The 20,463-nt window shown below is 41.8% G+C and overlaps 1 protein-coding gene across 2 annotated transcripts in view; it reads right to left on the reverse strand.

Moving 5' to 3' along the window:
- Positions 1 to 20,463, reverse strand: part of nfatc1 (nuclear factor of activated T cells 1) — a 51,546-nt gene that overhangs the window by 19,960 nt on the left and 11,123 nt on the right. For both annotated transcript variants that reach the window (XM_086280394.1, XM_086280393.1), the window contains exons 6-8: positions 18,261 to 18,401; positions 5,736 to 5,791; positions 2,352 to 2,484 (exon numbers count right to left, since the gene is read on the reverse strand). In XM_086280394.1, the coding sequence (XP_086136520.1) occupies positions 2,352 to 2,484; positions 5,736 to 5,791; positions 18,261 to 18,401 (330 nt within the window). The remainder of the gene's footprint in view (positions 1 to 2,351; positions 2,485 to 5,735; positions 5,792 to 18,260; positions 18,402 to 20,463) is intronic.

Consider the following 20,463-nt stretch of genomic DNA (forward strand, 5'->3'; position numbering starts at 1 on the left):
TGGTTGTGATCGTCAGGTCAGATGTGAAGAACAGATATAAAAAAAAAAACCCATAAATGCTGCTGCCTTCTCTTTTTAGATTAACTTGGGTGAAGGGGAAAACTTCAAAATCTTAGGTTGTTTTTGGAAAACACTGACACAATACCCTTCAAGGATCAGTGATGACATCGGGGGTCCATCTTACTCGCACGTCTGTGAAGGCTTCATTAATGCTACATCATTTAACTGTCAGCCTGCTCACGTTACAATGGCACAACTCCATAGCAAAAGGGTGCGGGTACCAAACTGGTGCTCATCCAGTCCTGGTTTGGCATTTGGCGCTTTATGAAACAAAAAACAATGACAAAGAAAACACCTGAGGCAAAAATCCCATATTTAGGAAAAATGGGGAACTTTTACTTTCAAAAGTGCAGCAAAGACCTCCCTCAGTCCTCCTTTTCTTAAACAAATTGCTGTAATCAAATTCAAAACGAGTATTTTTTTTAGCAAACAATAAAACAATTGAGCCTCAACATCTGAAAGGTTGTCTTTGTATTATTTTCAATTAACCATCAGGCTGAAAAAATTGGGAAATGACTGCATTCTGTCCAGACATCTCATTGAGGAACTGAGGCCTTGATCATTTTTTCCAGCTGTGTTTTTACTCAGTCTGTCCATTTGTTTAAACTTTCTCAATGATTTTCTCCCTTTCTAGAAGACTGGCAGATTATATTGTTCAGCCTGCTGGCTTGCTGCCTTAAAAGCTTTCACCTTCTAGGAGACACTGACCACACTTGCTGTCCCACAGTCTGTCCACTCCCTTACACTCTGCAGCCCGAGGACAATGCTCCACTTTCACGGCGGGGCAATCCGTCGCCCACGTACAGGGCCGGGCCAGTTCAGCTGAATCGCAGCTTTGAACCACCCACTGGATTTTCACTCCAAGCCTGGAGTGCAATTAGCAGTGGTTTTTACATTTCAGTTGGTGGGTCAATGTTTATATTTAGCTTGGCAAAAGGCTCTCTATTCAAATAACATGTTTTTCCCATGCCCCTTTCCCCACCCTCGTGTGTCCAGTTGCCTCAGCATTCATGCAGCAACAGGTATGGAAAAGAACAGATTTTATGGATTTCTTTTTACAATGGAGGAATAATAGCGTTGCTTTGTTCCTCCCTAGAAAACCACCAGACAAGGGGGGAATACAAACTGTTTGTTCTCGTCTTCAGAAGTAAAATCCCAGCGAAAATGTTTCTAATTAGTCTGTGATGTGGAAGGAAAAGAGCAGACTGAGAGTAGTGAGGGGCTGGCATGGTGACAAAAAAGTCAAAAACAAAAAATTAATCAAAAGTCTGGAGATTAATGGAGGGTTATATATGTATATTTTATTTTACTTTGTGACCAAAATGGTTTGACTATTTGGGTTTCAAGCTGACGGGACTGTTTTGTTAAATTATCAAAAACTCAACTCTACACTAAATGATAATGAAAGCAGCTGTTTTTTTTTAAATTATTAAAACATGAACAAGACTAAATGGTGAGTGATACTATTGACCCCCAGCTTAACATATATCTGAAGACAGTTTTTACCTTATTCACACTATATTTTCCCTTTTTTTGCAGCTTCATCACATCAAAATTTGCTGAAAAAGAAGTTACAACATAAAGTGGATCCACTATGCTAATGTCCATTCACAGAGAATATTTTGCTGATTCAAAATAAATTCATCCAGAGTTCATGTTCAGGCTAAAACAAGTTGCTTTAGATCCCTTCCCCCTCCCTTTAAGATGGTAGTTCTCATGATTTGGACCTCATTTGTGAGGTATAGAGCCACTACAAAAAAGATGTTTAATGAATCAAAAAAAAATTGACATTTTTTCTAATGCTGTGGTGCTCACACTTTTTATTGTTAGTAAAAAGGGTCCGGAAAAGTTTTGAGATAAATGTTTTAAGTGATTTTCTTCTGATTGGCTGCTCCTCTAAACATTGACAGCAGGTGGGTGGGGCTTGTGTGCTCACAACCAGATTCAGGAGTAGAAAAAGGCAACTTGAAACAAAGCTTCTGGCTAAGAGTGAACATAGACTGACAGACTATTTTGAACTTTAGCCATTTTTATGAGCATCGTTTTATGAGCAGTGAGCATCCCTCACTGTAAGAGTATATGTAGGTAGCTTGATTTGGCTCTTACGAGCCTACAGGGATTTGGAGCTCCCCCTGAAATTGAACCAGAGAACTTTTTGTATGGCTAAAAAAATGTGTAAGCCACCACACTATGGACTCACTGTAACAGCAAACATATGAAAGGAGTTTAACATTTTATGAAGGACAGCGATGACCAAACCTATAAATTGCAGACTATAAAGACAAGTTTACCGGTGGCAGGGACGTAGGTGAAGCGCTGGTACTGGCTTCTTTTCCTCTTGCCATTGCAGATGTAGAAGTTCACGTGGACGGGAGTGGACAGTCTTTGGTTTCGGTAGGGAGGGATTTCAACAAGAAGCGAATTCTGCAACACAGAACAAGTTCTGTCATTAAAAACACACCATCTATTTAAATATCCATTTAATTAGCTTATAGCTTTGCATTTGCACTTAAACTTCTTAATTAGTACATATAAAAGGGGGAAGTCGTCACTGTGGCTTTACTTCTCTTGTTTGTCATATTGAAGAGGTAGTTGTGACAAAGAAACTGAGAACACTACATGCCCGTCTGTGCCAATTTGACAATCACAGGTAAACCCTGACAGCTACACAATCTGATTATTTTGGCAACATGTGTGTCACCCCCTGTTGGCCATTAGAAGGGGGAAAGGGGAACACAAAATCCAGGCTGCAGTCCCGTCCACTATATTGTAGCTTAAATTTAAGGGGCGGCAGATACAATGTAAAAATCTGGTTGTCATCCGAAAGCCACAAAGAGGCCATGAAGTAAGGTTAGAGGGAACTCTGGTTGTTTGCACAATGAATAACTCAGTCAAAGTGAATAAATTGAACCTGGGAGTGTCCAGATAGTTTATTTCCCCAGCAGAGCTTCCTGCTGAGAGTGAAGGCCAGAAGTGACCACACTCCTGGGTTCAGCCTGTGGACACATGAGCCCCATGTGTGTGTTTCTGTGCATGTGTGTGGGAATATATATGACCGAGTGTGTTGGAGGCGCTGCTCAGTAGTCAGGGAGGAAGTCATCCGTCTGCAAAACTGAGCTTCGGAGGACGGCCGGGCCTGACATGTACAGGTGAGAGCTGACACACGTTATATTAAATCACTACCACTGTAAAGCTAAGTGGAGCCAGATGAGGCTTTTCTACTTTTCTTACTCCCTGAAATCCATCGGCCCTTCAGAGAAATAGCAATTAAATTTCAGGAAAGGGTTCCTCATTTGGACTGTGTAAACTGTGTCCCGGTTAGGCAGCTGTATTTGCAGGATTCCACTGGTGTCACATGTAATTGAAGTCATTCAAATATTTCTGAAAGTTTTATGCCTGCATTTTGTGTGTTACATCATAAAATTGCAAATTGAGTTAAAACAAACACAAAAAGCAAAAGAAAATCTCAAAACAAGGTCTGGGAGGTTTAATATAATAAAACTGGTTCCTATCATGCAAACAGTGGGAAGGAAAAAAATGTGACAAATTGAGCATAGAGGAGCATTTTTGGACTCCCTAAGTGAGTGCGTCAAGACCATCTATCTAGGTTTATATGAGAAATCTGTATCTAATTATAAGTAATTCTTAAAAAGAAAACGTAATCATCCCTCGTCTTCCCAGATCTGCGCTCATTGGGGCAGATCAGTCTGTTCAGGTGACGTATTCTGGATTCGTTGTTTGGCCTGAGATTAAACTTGGCCAAAGCAGCATCAGTGTTTGAAATGGGACCAATCCAGCAGACTGGACTGAGTGGGGAGGGACGGAGAGAGGGAGGCCCTTTGTCTATTCAAGCAGACAGATGTGCCCCAGCAGCCACTCTAAGTGAGTGTGTGTCTGTGTTTTGTAGAGGGAAGACACTGGGAGCAGGTGCAGAGCTTCACATTTATACACGCTCTAATCCCCTCGTCTATCTCCCAGACTCCCACCACGTCTCTGGCTCTGTCTTTCCCTCAGCTGTCTGAGCGCAAGACAGGATACACTGCCAGGCTCAAACCCCCACAGGTGGAGGGCTGAACTTTTGAACACCTTTTCCACACATTTCAAACACAACACTGAAGCTTCTGTCCTGGGTTGAGGAAATCAGCGCTGTTGTTACAGTCACAGTTTACTGATTCAGAACAAAAGGCAACGCTGGTATTGATACTTCATTAGGCATTTCATTAGGTACACCTGTTTGGTTGCTTGTTAATGTAAATGTGTAATCAACCAATCACATACCATCAGCACAAATAGACATGTAGACATGGTCAAGGTGATCTGCTGAGATGATTTAAGTGACTCTCAATCGCATCATTGTTGCTGCCATTTGAGAAACTGCTGATCTACTGCATCTAGTGCAGAGAATGGCTTGAAAACCAGACAATATCTGATGAGCAGCAGTTCTCTGGGTGAAAAAATGCCTTCTGGTTAATGCCAGAAGTCAGAGGAGAACTGCCAGACTGCTTTGAGATCTCAGGAAGGCAAAAGTAACTCAAATAACCACTTGTTACAACCAAAGTAAGCAGAAGATCATCTCTGAATGTGAAACCTTGCAGCAGATGGGCTACAGCAGAAGAAGACCACACCGGCTGCCACTCCTGTCAGCTAAGAATAGGAAGCCAAGGCTGCACTTCACACGGACTCATCACAACATGAAAGCATGGATCCATCCTGTCTGGTAACAATCATCAGGCTGGTGTAATGATGTGGGGGATGTTTTCTCGACACACTTCAGGAGTGTCACATAAACACCTGAACATTGTTAGTGGCCTTGTCAATCTTTTTACGACCACAGTGTATCCAACTTCTGATGCCTGCTTTGAGCAGGATAACAAACCATGTCACAAAACTCAAATAATCTCAAACTGGTGTCTTGAACATGACATTGAGTTTACTGCACTCAAATTGCCTCCACAGTCACCAGATCTCAATCCAATAGAGCACCATTGAGACGTGGTGGAACAACAGATTCATGTCGTGAATGTGCAGGAACTGTGCGATGCTGTCGTGTCATTATGGACCAAAAATATATGAGGAATGTTTTCAGCCCCTTGTTGAATCTATGCTATGAAAAACTGAGGAATTAAGGCAGTTGTGAAGGCAAAAGTGTGTCCAGTACAGAGACAGGAAGTGTTTGGTAAGTGCCCTCTTAGTTTCTTCCAGCCCTGTAAAATATTTCTTGTAAATAAATAAGAGATCAGATATAAAAAGTATAACAGTTGAATAATGAACACACATTCTTTTTGTAGTATTAGCTAAGGGGTTGGGTTATTTTGCCTTTCCTTACAGGTTTATGCTAAGCTAGTAGATGAATGACTAGAATAGTTTACAAATTTTAAAGACTTCTTGAACTTCCCATCTAATTATGTATAAGTTTACAGCAGATTTGTGATTCAATAAAAAAAAACAAATGCGTTGTTGTTGCTAAGGCAGGTTGTTCTTCATCACACTGAGTGGGGCTCCAGTCGCTCTCGGCTCTCTTAATTTAGACGTTAGATTGTTTTTCAGATGCGAAGACTAAACATTTTGGCATCGAGTTCAGATAAATGATTGGGAACAGCTGCTCTTTACACAGCGCTTTAATCCTGAAATGAGATCAGCTTTGTCACGATCACTGTGTCACATGTATCACTTACAGGCTTTGAGGCGTCTCTCTCAACCTTGGCCTCAGTCTCCCAGATGTGGTGACCGTCTAAAAGAAAGGACAGGAAAGAGAGAAAGACTTAGCAACGACGGTTCAGAAAATAACCCACCTACTTGGCTCCCAGCAGAAATGAAGAAATGCAATGAGTGTTGTTATTATTATCGGTTACATCAGTGATGTATAAAACAGCTCCGGAGAGCGGAGGATATCACGAACGTCACACTGTCTGACCCACGGCTCATGAGCTCATATCCTCGGTCTAACAGACTTCGAGACAGCAAAATCGCACAGAGAGAAATCTGATGCAATCCTGAAAAAAAAAAAGAAAAGCAGTCATACCAAAGAGATGAGCGACATCTTTGGTGGATGAGAGAAAGCTTGACTTCATCGCTGTGTGGAATCCCAACATGCTCGAGCAGCTGGTTGGCTCGTTAATGCGCGGCGACTGGAAACTGACAACTCGCCTCGACTTTCAAACCTCTCATTTCTTCTGTTCTCATAGGAATCTTTCCGCTATCCCCATATAATGATTGTTAAACGGTACTGGTACTTTTTTCTCTTCTTTTCTGGTAATGTGCGTTTTCTTCTGTTTAGCTGCCACAATAAAAAAGGTTTTCCCATCAGGCAATAAAACGAGGCATCATGTGAACTGCTGGAAACACAGGCCTGCTAAAAAAAGCTCGGGTTTGATTTGTCATTTTGCCCAATGAGGTGTGAGTAAAACTATAATTTTCAACCAATTTATTAGACAGAGGGAAACCGCTGTGATTTCTTTAGACCCCTGACTCATTAACAAGGCTCTAAATTGACATTAAAGGGCTGTGAAATTGAAAACTTTACTTTAAAAGAAAGAAAAAGTCAGCCATGGCCAAATTTTTTTTGAAGAAAATTGACTCAGTGTCGCTCAACATGATGCCTGCAGTTTGACAAGTGGAGCGTTTGAATGGAGCAGACAGCTCAGTGGAGACGGACGGGATGCTCGGTGTTTGAGTAGACGGGAGTTGTGAGGTGGCACAGATGGAGGAGGTGCAGCTTGGCACTGACTGGAGAGCCGGAGACCTCTCTCTGCTCTGTTTGATCTCACTTTCATTTTTCTTATAGCTGCTGCACATGCCTGACACTTAGCATTAGAGTTTCAGGGTTGCTGCTCTCCAGGAAGAAGCGATAACATTCGTTTCGAATGAGTAATAGGGCTACAAATTCCTCTCAGACGATTTGAATCTTCGAGTGTCAAGTTTACGCTCATTATTTCAACTTTAACTCTAAACACAAAATAAAAGTCTTTTTTTTTTTTTTACCAAATGTTTCCACAGAACTCCTTCATATGAAACAGACGGACTATCATCCAAGAAAAACCAACAAAAAAGGCTGAGATAGAGTGTGCTGTCACTTTAGTAATAACTCGAGGGAAACCTGAGAGGGGCTCAACTGAGAGCTGAGCTGTCACTTCTGGAGACATATTTTCAAACTCTTCAACAATCAGAAGCCTGTCTCAAATACTGTTTTTACAATACAGGCTCTGCTTGTACTAATTTAGTCAATTTTTCAGTGCACCTGCTGTAAGTAAGAATGTGGAACTGGGGCTGAGCTATTCTGAGCTATTAGAGCAAAGTTTTCTTTTTAAACCTGCTCTGTTAGACATTTAAAAGATCACTTATTATTTCTGCTAAATATCAAACATCTGACATGGTTTCTGCTGCCATTAGCCACACAGTGCTTAATAATGCATAATGTTTATGCTACAGTCAATATACACATGTAAATGTAAGTGGTTGAAATGACTTCAAAGGGATGGAAAGAACATTTCTGACGAGCTGCAAACCAGAAAAGAAAAAAGGAAACAATGCAACGCAGCCTGTGAATGCTGCAGATACATCAACAGGTTCGACTTGTCTTCCAGATGACACTTAATACGTCTCTTCGTGCAACCTTGTTGCGTGCAACTCAACATATATCATAAAACCTTGCTATTACTTGTTGTATGTTTGTCTTTTTTCACTGGTAAAATATTTTAATTCCATTTCAAGTAAATTTTCCCTACACGGTCTCTTTAGTACTTTAAAAACCCAGTGTAAATATTACATTATCATAGAAAGAAAGCCCACAATACAATAATTAGTATAAGTAAGCACTTATACAAAAAACAAAATGAAAAAAAAACAACTACTTCATCATTCAAATCTTCATCCTCGTTTCTAGATGAAACATGAAGGTATGAGAGGAAGACAGAAGGGGAATATACGACAACCTCCTATGTGAAATATTTATAACTTACTGACAGGAACAGTATGAAACTTCTGAGAAAAAAGTGACAGCTTATGACAATAAATTTTTCGTTACCTAAATTTTTCACTCTCTCTGTGGACGCTCATTATGTTCATGTCTGGCTCCACATTTCTCTTCTTGGACTCTACTAGAGATGCTTTGCATGATTCACAGTTCAAAATAATCATCAATCATCTCCAACTGGGCCTCCCCTCAGCTCATCCTCTGTCTGAAACAACACTTGTTACCTTTAAAATAACTTTCTTCTGATTGGTTGCCCCTCAAAAGAGTTGTGGGTGGGGCCACTGTGCTCACAGCCCGAGCTGTGTGCTACTGACATCATAAAGATCCAAAAGTAAGAAAGACTGTCTGAAACGAAGCCTTAGCTTTTGCCTCGAGGGGATTGCTTCTACATATAGTTAATTAATTATTCAACTTTGGATATGTTCAGTAGGAGCATTCGTCACTGTAAAGATACAGGTATGAGAGAAATGAAGGGAAGCATAAATGGTCTACTTTCATTCTAAAAACAAAACAAAATGAAATCTGAGAGTTAATACATGTAAACAGCATTCTGAAAGCTTCAAGATAATCTGGTACAGATGCAAGGTGTAGAGTTATGGGAAGTGCACACACACACACACACACACACACACACAGACTGGTGTGTGGTATTATGATTCAAACATAAGATTTATAAACAATATGGCAAAGAAACCTCCCTATAAACAGAAAAGAGAAGAAAAACAGCTCGTCATACAGGAAGTTCTCAGTGAAAAGAATATCTTTACGTAAGCAGCGCTGACAAACTTTAAAAATAGTTAACGTGACTAACACTAAAATCTGCGCGTTTGTCTGTTTTCTCAACCCCACTCTGTCTCCTCACTTCAGGAAGCTCTCCAGAAGGGAAGCCTTTCCAGTCATTGTCAATCCACAGGAGATGAACATGTTTTTTAGATCTCCCTCAACGTCTCTGTCTGTTTCTCCCCGTCTGCTTTTGCCTTCGCTCTCTCTGACTCACGCACATCATTTTTCACATCATCACAGAGATAGAAAATTTGAATTGAGCAATTTGTTCTCGGTGCCCAGCTACCTACTGCCAGGAAACTTCTCAAGAGCTAAAAAAAAAAAAAAAAAAGAGAGAGAAAGAGCTTTGAAAAGTTGAATGCGTGGGATGCCTTTGTTTGAAAAGACTGTACCGGATAATTGATAACCACAGAATGTAATTGATAACCACAGAATGTTCCAGAGTTATAGGGCAACATCTGCGCAAAGCCTGCACCGATCCAATGAAAAACTTCGCCAGCAGTTTCTCTCCAGCTCCCCTCCCACCAAATTTCAGCGAGCACAATTTGGTTTCTAACTCTCTGGCCCACTGTGCTGGATGATATCCAATATTATCTAAGTTAAACAACTCAGCCTAAAACCACCTCGACCATATAAACCCAGCACCCCTCCCCAGCTCTCACAACGCCCAAGCTCCACCGGCCTTGGCACCGTCCCAGCCTCTCAGAAGTCGTACAATTCACATTTTGTTAGCAACGGTCTACACAAATCATTACTTTCTCAGAGCAGACATAACACAGAGCAGTCAATGACACAGCGGTGGTGTGCTGCAAAGAGTCATGGCAGCCGAGGGGGATCAAACAATATACAATACAGTTATTTGTCATGTTGTGTTTAGAAAGAGATTCAAACAGCTCCTTGTGTGTCTTAATTGAGGCTGGGTGGAGTAAAACTCTGGTGCCCAGAGTGAAACAGCGGGGTGGCATGTGCCCAAGCCCTCATAACGTACAGTAAATATAAACATATGCTCTACCCAAGTCCATGTGGCACACTGAAAGAGTTCCCTTGTCCTCTGACTGACGACTGAGACCTCTTCCTTACCACCCTGAAAACATTTGGATTTTGGAAGCTGCTTGCAAACTGAGGCCAGCTCAAATCTGATAAATGGCAGCAGATACTGACATCCAGCCCTCAAGAACACCACTTAAAGCTACAGCGGCGCCTGCCACTACACAACGTCACCCGTTTCATAGAGAAATCAATCTCTGGAGTTTCTCAAAAAAGCTGTCTTTTTCTTTCTTTTTTAAGAAATCATACCCTATAATTTATGAAAACATCATCTCATCTGTTTATGTGACTGTAATTGATTTGTTTATGAAAAATAGCCATTGTTCTCAAAAGTGTCCGAAGCAGCCAAACCGCTGAACAGCCATTGTTCTGTTAATCTAATGAAAGTGAAGTGCGCCGACCATGCGCACCACCAAAGCAAAGGAACCCTCCCTCCAAACCAAACCACCGCTCAAAAGATAGCACAGCTAACAGAGCGTGCAAGTTAAAACAAACTCATTCACCCCAAGGTACATTACTGTCATTACGCTACTGTCATCTCGCTCACAGCTCTCATTAGTTTAAAGAAGGAGGGCTGTCTGCAGTTTTCTACCGGTAATTTTAGAAACCATCTCACAGCAACGCAGCGCGGTCAAGTTCAATTTTCAGCTCGTCTTACTTGCTGCTCTGACCAAGAACGATTAGACAAAATTGTTTGGGTGTTCCCGTCAGACGAGGAAAGCTCGGCTTTTCTACCTGCTCGGAGCTCCAACTCGTCGGCTCACAGAAAGAGCGACGGGTGAGGAAGATGGTTCAAGGAAAACATAGCTGTAGGTTTGATGGATCAGGGAAATTGTTATTCGCAGCGATGCTGATTGCAGCCGACCAGGCAGCTCTCCAGAATACCAGGCCAGATGTGAAAGTGCTCTTTTCATTTGGGGTTTTTCCTCTGAAAGGATTTCCTCCAGGATCTCTCGCTATTATCAATCATTGAAGGGAAACACTGTGCAGAACCACACTTGATTAAAAATACTCCAGCAAATAAAAGGAGGGACCCGGTGAAAGTAATCAACGGTGTGCATTATTTTCAGATAACTGCAGTTGTGAAACAGTCCAGTTGTTATCGTTTCAAAAGCAGCAACCATCGTTCCCATCCCAAAACAGTCAAATGTCACGTGTCTGAACGATTTCAGACCTGTGGCACTCACCCCCATTCCCGCCAAATGCCTGGAGAGACTGGTCATTAAACACATCAGAGCTGCTTTTCCACCATCCCTGGACTCGCACCAGTTTGCATACAGGGAGAACCGGTCAACCGAGGATGCGATCGCCACAGTGCTGCACACATTACTGAAGCACTTGGAACACAGGAACACCTATGCACGGCTCCTCTTTGTAGACTACAGCTCGGCTTTTAATACCATCCGGCCATATAAACTCCGTCCCAAACTCCACCAACTGGGACTTAACTCCTCTCTGTGCAACTGGATTGTGGACTTCCTCACTAACCGTAGACAGAGTGTCAGAGTGGGTAAGAACACCTCTTCCACCCTTGTGGTCAACACCGGTGCCCCTCAGGGGTGTGTTCTGAGCCCACTGCTATACACTCTCTTCACCCATGACTGTATTTCCTCCTGCGCGTCCAATCTCATTGTTAAGTTTGCAGATGACACTACAGTGCTCGGACTTATATCCAACAATGATGAGACAAACTATAGGACAGAGGTGCAACAACTAGAGTCATGGTGCCACGACAATAACTTGGTCTTAAACACCAAAAAGACCAAGGAGATCATTGTAGATTTCCGGAAGAGGGGCCATAACAACCATCTGCCTCTCTTCATTGGCAGTGAGGCGGTGGAGAGGGTGAGCAGTTTTAAATTCTTGGGGGTAACTGTGACCGAGGACCTGTCCTGGGGCAACCATATCACCTCAGTTGTACGGAAGGCCCAACAGCGCCTCTACTACCTGAGGAGACTGCGGAGCGCACACATTCCCAGATCTCTGATGTTGAACTTCTACAACTGTGCCATCAGCAGCGTTCTGACGTATGGATTTCTAGTGTGGTTCCCCAGCTGCACCAAGGCCGATCAGCAAGCACTCCAGCGGGTGGTGAAAGAAGCTGGCAGAATTATTGGAACAAGTCTGCCAGAGATCAGTAATATCTTCCCCACTCGCTGTCTGAGGAGGGTGCACAGTATCCTGCGGGACCAACATCACCCTGCGCGCCACCTTTTCCATCTGCTGCCCTCAGGGAGAAGGTACAGGTCTATACAGGCCAGAACATCCAGACTGGCCAACAGCCTGTATCCACAGGCTGTGAGGCTCCTGAACTCTCTGCCCCCCTCTCACGGACAATAACCATATCCAACTTCTTAATAGCAATGAACTGGTCTGCATTGGTGCATCATATCTTTATTCTCTTCCCCCTCCTGCCCCCCCCCCTCTTTCTTAAATAGATAACTATCATATCTGATATCATATCTCACAGTACAATAATATTGAATGGGTTGCATTGTTGTATTTTGTCATGTTTCTCAGGTCTTTGTCTGAATTTCTACGAACATTATTGCTAAGGATTGTCTTATTGCATTGGAGTCACACTGGGTTAAATATGTACACTTGGGTTTTAAGGGGTATTTATTATTTTCTTCTTTTTTTGGGGTTGTATGGAAGCCCCAAACGCAATTTCATTGTTCTTGACAATGACAATAAATAAATAAATACTAAATACTAAAATGGACGCTTTCTGAACTATACAGTTATCATCAAATTTGGGGGGGAAATGTCAGCATCCAGGTGACGCAGCAGGCCTCGCTAAAATCTAATACTGTAGACAGAAAAAACCCCAAGAAGATCCTTTTTTAACTCCATTAGTCAACACCATTTACTAAATGAAGACCATGTGATGCAGCTGGAAACTAGTAAGTGGGTCTGAGAGGTTTGTTTATCATGTTAGTCATATAGTCCAAGCATGATTAAAACAGATTTTAAAAAAAACAGTTGGGAGAATGAAATCAAACCAGCTTCTTAAACCAAAACAAAAACAGCAACAACAAAAACAAGACTACAACAAAACTTAGAACTTGGTCATAAAGGGGCGTAACTCTCCACATCGCTGGATCCCAAGCAACAGCAGTTCTCATTCAAATTCAAATACTCAACCCTAACATGCTATTGGAGAACTTATGTTTAACTTTAATAACTTTTTTCTATTTTCTTTTTCATTGTTCAGATGCAATAGGGTAGCACATATGGTCCCTTGGCCAATAAAGGGTTAAGAGGAAGAAATGTTCAGCAGAATCAAGCTCATCGAGGGCGTATCTCCAATGACTGGTTGGGATTAAACATGAAGGTTTAAGAGAGAGAGAGAAAGATCCTGGCTGGTTATGAGGTTATGAGGTAAGGTTATGAAACATCTTATAACTTAACAACAAACTTGTCACATTTTGTAACCTTATATTGGACCTGCGATGCTCACTTCTAGCTCCATTTTCTTTGAGTCGCAGCTCGGAATAATCCTTGTTTATCTTTAGCTGGGCTTCGGCGCAGAGCCTCAGATCATCGCCCTTAAAGATAGCTTTCTTTTTAAGGGTATCCAGTCTTCTGATTAGCAGCCCTTCATAAACAGAAGTTTTGAGCACAGGCGGGTGGAGCTTCTGACAAAACCACATTAGAGATATCCGCTCTCTTTGACATCATCCAGAGCCAAGAGTAGAAAAATCTGTCTGAGCCTAAGCTTTTAGAGCGGCCTGAAACCCAAAGCCTTGTTTCACAGGGATTATTAGTACATACGCTGACTCCAATATGTCTACGTTTGCCCACGTTTAACATAAGCATCCACACTACAACAGCATAAACGGAACATAATGTGTCTACTTTTATCGGTGCATATCTATTTTTTAAATAACCAAGGTACAGTTTATACTCCTGCTGACAACAAATGAAGTCTTCCAGTACTAATCAACACAAAGAGGTGACTAGAGGACAGCAGGGCCTAATTTCCCACATGGAGTGGCTGCGACTTATCACAGAAAGCATCTCCTGGGCAGTAATTTTGCAAATGAAAGCAAGGTGAGATCGAGTTAGGTTTAGATTACAGGCTGATGTCTGCAGCACCAAAGCCATACAGTAATCTCTTATGACTGATTGGCTGTAGTCACGAGTGGCAGCTGAACCGATGTTATCTTGGCCATTTCTGCTAAAGGCGGGACATGCAGGCAAGATAAAGCAAAGCCAGTTTGTGTTTTCAGACTGTGTGTTAAAGAGCAGGTGACAGAGTGTGCAGGTCTCTATGGGAAAACAGGGATTTCCTTCATGAGCGTGAGTCACGGGCAGCAACAAAAACAAACTCAAAAACATGAAACTGCACATGCACAAAAAACACGAGGTCTCAAGGTCACCCTCTCTTGTCACGTTCGCACTCCAGAAGGTTTTCATTATTTACCGCAAGAGGGGAAAAAAATCCATCGGACATTAAAACAAAAACCAAAACAAATTGATTTTTTTTTAGCAAGTTGGCATCTCAAGGCAGGGTCACTCATCCCGGCTATAATTGCAGGGGAAACTCTGACTAAAACACACACACACACAGACGTATTCACTTGCAAGTACAGGACGGATGCAAAAACACAACTCTCAGGAATATTTGCATCTGTCAGCGTCCGCATGTTCTGTTACCGCAGCTTTGTGAGAGCGCTTTATTGGAAGATTTGCAGGAAAATTGTCCATCGGTAAAAATAAATGCTTAAGCCCTTTATGGCAACAAAATCCACCACTCCGGATTTATGAGTTTGATTGTTAAATGGTTTCTCAGAGCTCCGCTTTGGCACGAGTAAAAAAACAATAAAAGTCTATAACTTTTCCAGAGCGTACATGTTCTACATGAAGATTTGAAAACAGAGATGAGTTGTATATTTTTTTTAAATATGCAGATTTGAGCCTTTAGTCCTTGGCCTTATTAGTTAGTATCTTATTATATCAGTGATGCCGTTTCACCCCAGAGAGTAATGACGTCTCTACTAGTCTACTGTTTCTATTTATCTGTGTGTTTATACAGGGAGCAGCTGTAAAGAAGAACCAGTTTGATCCACAGGGAGATCGCAGCTCATAGAGTTAATGAACTGAGAGCTGGTGGCAAAGAAGCAGCTTGGATAAAGAGGTGGACGGATGGAGGGAAGTGGAGGGGGGGCAGTGTTGTGGAAGCCTGGCTCAAGGGTGTTTCCATGGTAGGATTGCCCAGGAATCTGATGCTGGTGCCAGACGCAGGGAAACCCTCATCAAAAACAAGGGAGCACACCCATAAGCATCAGTCCACGAGGCCCTAATGACGGCTAGATTCAAAGCTCAAGGAGAACCAGAGCAGCTAAAGACCCAAACATGTTGGACGTTTCTGTTTTGTTTCCTTTGTAAATGAACCAGATGAATGTATTTACAATGAGCTCAGAGTTTGGGTCAAACAGAAACACACAATTCAGTCAGATCTGCTTCAGCCAAATTGTTATTAATTTATATTCAGCAACATGGTTCTGTTCTGGAACCTCTCCACCCTTTCGAGAGGATACGTGGAAAGCATAAGGCGTGGTCACTGCATCTTCCTGCTCTTTCATACATGGAAAACAGGAGGCAGCAGAAACAGCAGCAAACCAGCCATTCAAAGCAGAGCAAGCATCAGAGATGACACATGCATTTAATGAGTCAGAGACAGCATGGAAAGGAAGAGCTGGGCTGGGGATGGGTTGCCAAGTTGCTTATAGATGTCCAGCAACTGACGGCAGGTTAAAGCAGATAAAATAGTCCACTCTGAAGCTTATCTTAAATATCAGTTCAATATCAACTGGACGATCAGCTACTGTGGAGCGGCTCTGAGAGCAGCTCATCTGGCGAGTTTACAGCTGAGGCAGATTTCACGGCTTGTTCGAACTAATGCTTTGCTCAATTTAGGATCAAAAATATGTGGTTTGCCAAGCAGGACACACTGATTGGATGAAACGCCAGGAGGCAGAGCTAAAAAGGTTACATTTATAAAGATAATTGGTATTGATGAAAAGGTTAGGTAGTAGACAGTAGTTTGACAGCACTTTCACACTTGTGTCTGAAGCTTTCAACCACATTTCATATCTACCTGCAATGTGGTTTATCTAAATATTCAACAAGCTATATATTTTTTAAATAATTTAATACACTATGGCTATACATTTGAAATGTGAGATAAAGGAAGAAAGTTTGTTAGATTAAAATTCAGCCAGTATCACTTTACACAAAGGAAGATTTCCATCTACATTATTGTGGTATTATTGTATTTGGGGACATCCATCTTTTCCATGTGAATATATGGAAAGCATAAGGCAGGGGTGAAAGCTCGGTACACAACAGAACAGACATCAGCGATAACAAGGATGACGCTCATTCAGTCAGGCACAGCACTGAAACGAAGAGGTGGGTTGTGAAGCAGCTTGCAGAGGCAGAATCAACTAGAAGCAGGGTAAATCAGCTTAAAGAAAATGTGCCTACAAAATGTTCAAAGACTGTCAACTGATAGCTCTGCTGTGGGCTAGCACTGAGATCAGCTGTTATCAGCTCATACTCCAGGACTGCAGGCAAAGCCTTGTTTTGTAACCTGCCTTAAGTGAGTAAGTAATGCTATACTCACTTTATGCATCACTTTAATGCTAAATTTAAAAAACAGAATGGACCTTTCTATTAAATTCAAGTCAAATTTACAGTCCCCGGTTTGTTTTGCAGCATGTTTCACGAATGAAAAATACGTAATGTACAGAGCCAATATCAGATTTAAAAACAGGAGGACTTAATGTAAACTTTAAATTTCAAGTTTATCAAGCACTCTTCTTCCTGTCTTTCTTATCTTTCTCCATCTCTGAGTGAAGTTTGCTCTCTTTCCCTTCTCTCCCTGTGAAATACAGGAGCTGGACCTTTAGCTAGCAACACACTGTGTGACAACTGCACGTAAATTCAGTTCTGGTTTTAACAATGAGCCAGTGAAGAGAAGCTAATATGGGAGCAACATGAACTTTATCCTCTTAGTACCCTAACTGCAGGGTTTTAATCAACTGAAGGCTTTTCGGGGAAATTTTATGTTAGCCTGATAATAATGAATTACAATAGTTCAGTCTAGGGATAGAAAAATGCACCATTTTTTTTTTCAGCATGACAGGATGGCAGAGGATGTTTCTGTTTTAGTAAAGCTGTCCTAAATATTAGTTTAATGTCTGCATAGAAACATATATCCTGGTGAAAAATGAGTCCTAGGTTCTTTACAACAGTAGGACACAATTTTTATGAGGTTGTTTGGGGTTATTACAAACCTTTATGTCTTCAAGACATGCACAAACTAATTTTTGTTATCAGGTCTCATTAATAAATATAGATCGGTATCATCTGCATAACAATGAAAATGCATCCACTGTTGTTTTTAACTACACTATATGGAGGAAGCGTGTATAACATGAAAAGTATAGGTGTCAGGACAATTCCTATGAGACTCCAAGGCTAACATCAGTTTATTACAAAGTGGATATTGCATATTTTTCATTTCTGTTCAACCCAGAGTTTCATGTCGTGCTCCAAAAAGTGGTTCTGGTGTCAGCTCTAATTCATCACATGACATTAGTTCTGCCTCTGATCTGCCCTTTTCACCTCATGAGATCAGAGTTAAACAAAGAGTTTGCGCAGAGAGGAAAAAGATTCTTCTTCCGAGTGTTAATAAACAATCTCACTACTCCATCGTACAGTGCTGGAGGCGGGCTGCCTGTGTGCCCGTGCAGCCTTGAATTCCTTCTTCCACAGGTGGAACAATGAAAAGGCTTCCTTTCTTTTTCTTTTTTTTGAATGAGTCACCGTCGTGATAGGATCACACGTGTTTACATTGCTCAGCCTTGGCCCAAACTGTACCTCACGTTGCTTTGCTAAAGCTAATCAAGGAAATTGCTGTTTGTAAACGTTGTCGTATCAACATCTGGGAGCAGTCCCCGCTCCCTCCTAACCAAAACGGCTTAACGTAAGAAAAAGAGAAACAAATACTGATGCAAGGCACACACACACACACACACACAAAAGTGTCCACACCACGTGCACAGCCACCCACCTACATGCGCACGCACACACATACGCAACACATGCTGCATTTGTGATCCATTCCTCTGCTGAACAGGCAATGGAAACTTCTGCAAAAGTAAATCTGCTGGGTTAAAAATACAGCGCATTAATGTGCACCACATGTGGCACTCTGGCAGAATGGAGGATATTTTGACGGCGGGGGGAGGAGAGGAGCTGGGAGGGGAGGAGCAGTCCTGGGGTTTCTCCAACAGCAGAGAAAGGGAGACACACACTCACACACACACGCACACACTGCTGCACTGAGATGAAACAGCGCAAACTCCCAAATCTCCTCCGGCTTTACCTTGAGCCTTTTCCACGAACACCACCTTAGAGTCGTGCTGGAAGTTGTGTCCATCGAGGAGCATCCTCTCCCCTCCGGGGGCGGGACACGTCTCCAGGCTCTGCTTATCCACCAGCGGCAGCTCTTGGGCTGATCTCTGAGCTGTGGGAGGGAAAAAACAAACCGGGCTTCATCGCTCAGCTAATACACACCCACTCCCCATGCAGACCTGAGCATCCAGACCGAGGCTGAATCACTACCTAGACAGCTTTCACAGAGCTGTAAACCTCAACTTCTCCATGTTAAAATTAAGATCCCTGTTTGGCAGTAAGCATAGAGAGGCTTCATGTTGTGTTTATTTGTGTTTCCCTTAAATTATAGAGGATGTTTCCTCTCAAATATTTCCTCTCCTGATCCTCCTTACGCCTCACTCTTAACTTTTGGCCTGTCTTTCTCATTCCTTGTTTGTCTTCATTTTTTTCTCCCCCCTCCAAAACGTTCTATCACACGCCACAAAATACTCACAAACCTTGTTCTGTCTTCAGCTAGATGTAAAGCTGATGTCTTAGCCAAGTTTAGCCCATGTAATTTCATTCTGATTGACCTGGATAAATAAACAGAGGCTGAATATTCGCCTCACATGAGAATCATCTTTTTGTAATTTGATGCTGCTGTTTTCTGATTTTGATAAAACTCTAATTCCCTGTCTTTGGAAACGATCAATCTCTCCCACATCTCTCTGCTGCTCTTCGCCTGTGTGTCATTTTCAGCCTCGCTCACACACCAGGCGAATTTTGGTCAAAAACAATTGCTTTGTGGCAGTCATTCAAAAACTAACAATGGTCTATTTCAAGGGGTTGAGCTCATGGTTTAACTACTGTCTTTCATTTACCTCATAAGACTTAATCTGTGTGGCAGCCCTTGGTGCCAGAACCACATGAAGTGGCTGATCTGCCTGAATTTAGCCCGGTCCATTGAAAGGTCAACTCCAGTGCAGTGTAGTCAATGGGGTTTATCGAGCCAGGCTTAAAACGCTTTTACAGGGTTAATAGTATTACATTAAAGTGTAGTTCACTATCACATGAACCGCATTCAGTGGCTCTCGTTACATGGCTCCATCTTTTCCTTTTATCTTTATCAGGGAATCTACAGCTTTTCTCTTCTTTCATAATTTTGACTCAGTCCAACGTTGCTCATTAATATTCTCTGATCTGGTCGAGAAACGGATAACGAAATTTGATTTGCAAAGAAAAAACGGACATTTTCAGATTTGAGAAGCTTACGTCAATTTGGTTAATCAATTAAGGATTAATCAGTTCTCATCGTTTCTGATTAATCTACTGCCCAGTCCTTCGGTCTTGTGATCTTTTTGAATCGAGCGGCATCCACTTACAACCACCAGTCACATGGACTTTTGTTGTCTTTCTAATCTCACTCCATTTGATTTGAGGAATTATTAAAAGTCTAAAACTGGAACACGATACAGTATTTCACAAAAACAAGCCTGTCTGCATCCCCATCAGCAGCTGTGTGAGTGTCTGTCTATCCAATAAATGTTGAGATATTCGTCTGGTACAAAGCACCCATTCACACGGAAGAGTTGTCTCACACTGATTAAGTTAAATATAGTGGATACTTCTGACCCTTTAGAGGGGTGTGACAGCCATTTAGGCAGCACAAGGCTCAGTGGTCAGCACTGCGCCTTGTGGTAAAAGGGTGCTAGGCTGTATGAGTTCCCTATGATTTCTCCTGCCATCACAAACTTGTTAGGTGAATTTGCCTATCAAAGGAACTTAAACAAATAACTGGTCTAATTGTTAACGCTATATTTATCACATAATCCAGATAATTTTTCAAGAAATTAAAAAAAAATCACTGATTTTGCATCTTTTAAATCATAATTCTACTTGTAGTGCTTTTATTTTGAAGGACAAGCTTGTTTAGATGTCTTGTTGCACTGCAGGTATGTGAGGAGATTCTTACACCATACCTGTGAGCCAGCAGCCAGTCACAGTTAGAAGGAAATCTCTGGAGACTGTAGTCTATTTTCTTTATTTACTTTATTTTGTTAGAATTCGGTGCTCAGTTGGAATAAAGTCTTCAAATGAACCGGTATTAACAAAATGACTTTTTAGAAAATTACAACTGGAAATGATGCATCATGGTGGATGCTCATTGCTTGTAATACTTAGAGTCTGTTAAATGCACAGAATGAGTTTCCCTG

Source organism: Aulonocara sp. 'chitande type north' Nkhata Bay, linkage group LG22, assembly GCF_057382095.1.
Source record: "Aulonocara sp. 'chitande type north' Nkhata Bay isolate Kocher_YH1m ecotype deep benthic linkage group LG22, A_spYH_male_GT1.1, whole genome shotgun sequence".
In the NCBI taxonomy this organism is placed as follows: domain Eukaryota; kingdom Metazoa; phylum Chordata; class Actinopteri; order Cichliformes; family Cichlidae; genus Aulonocara; species Aulonocara sp. 'chitande type north' Nkhata Bay.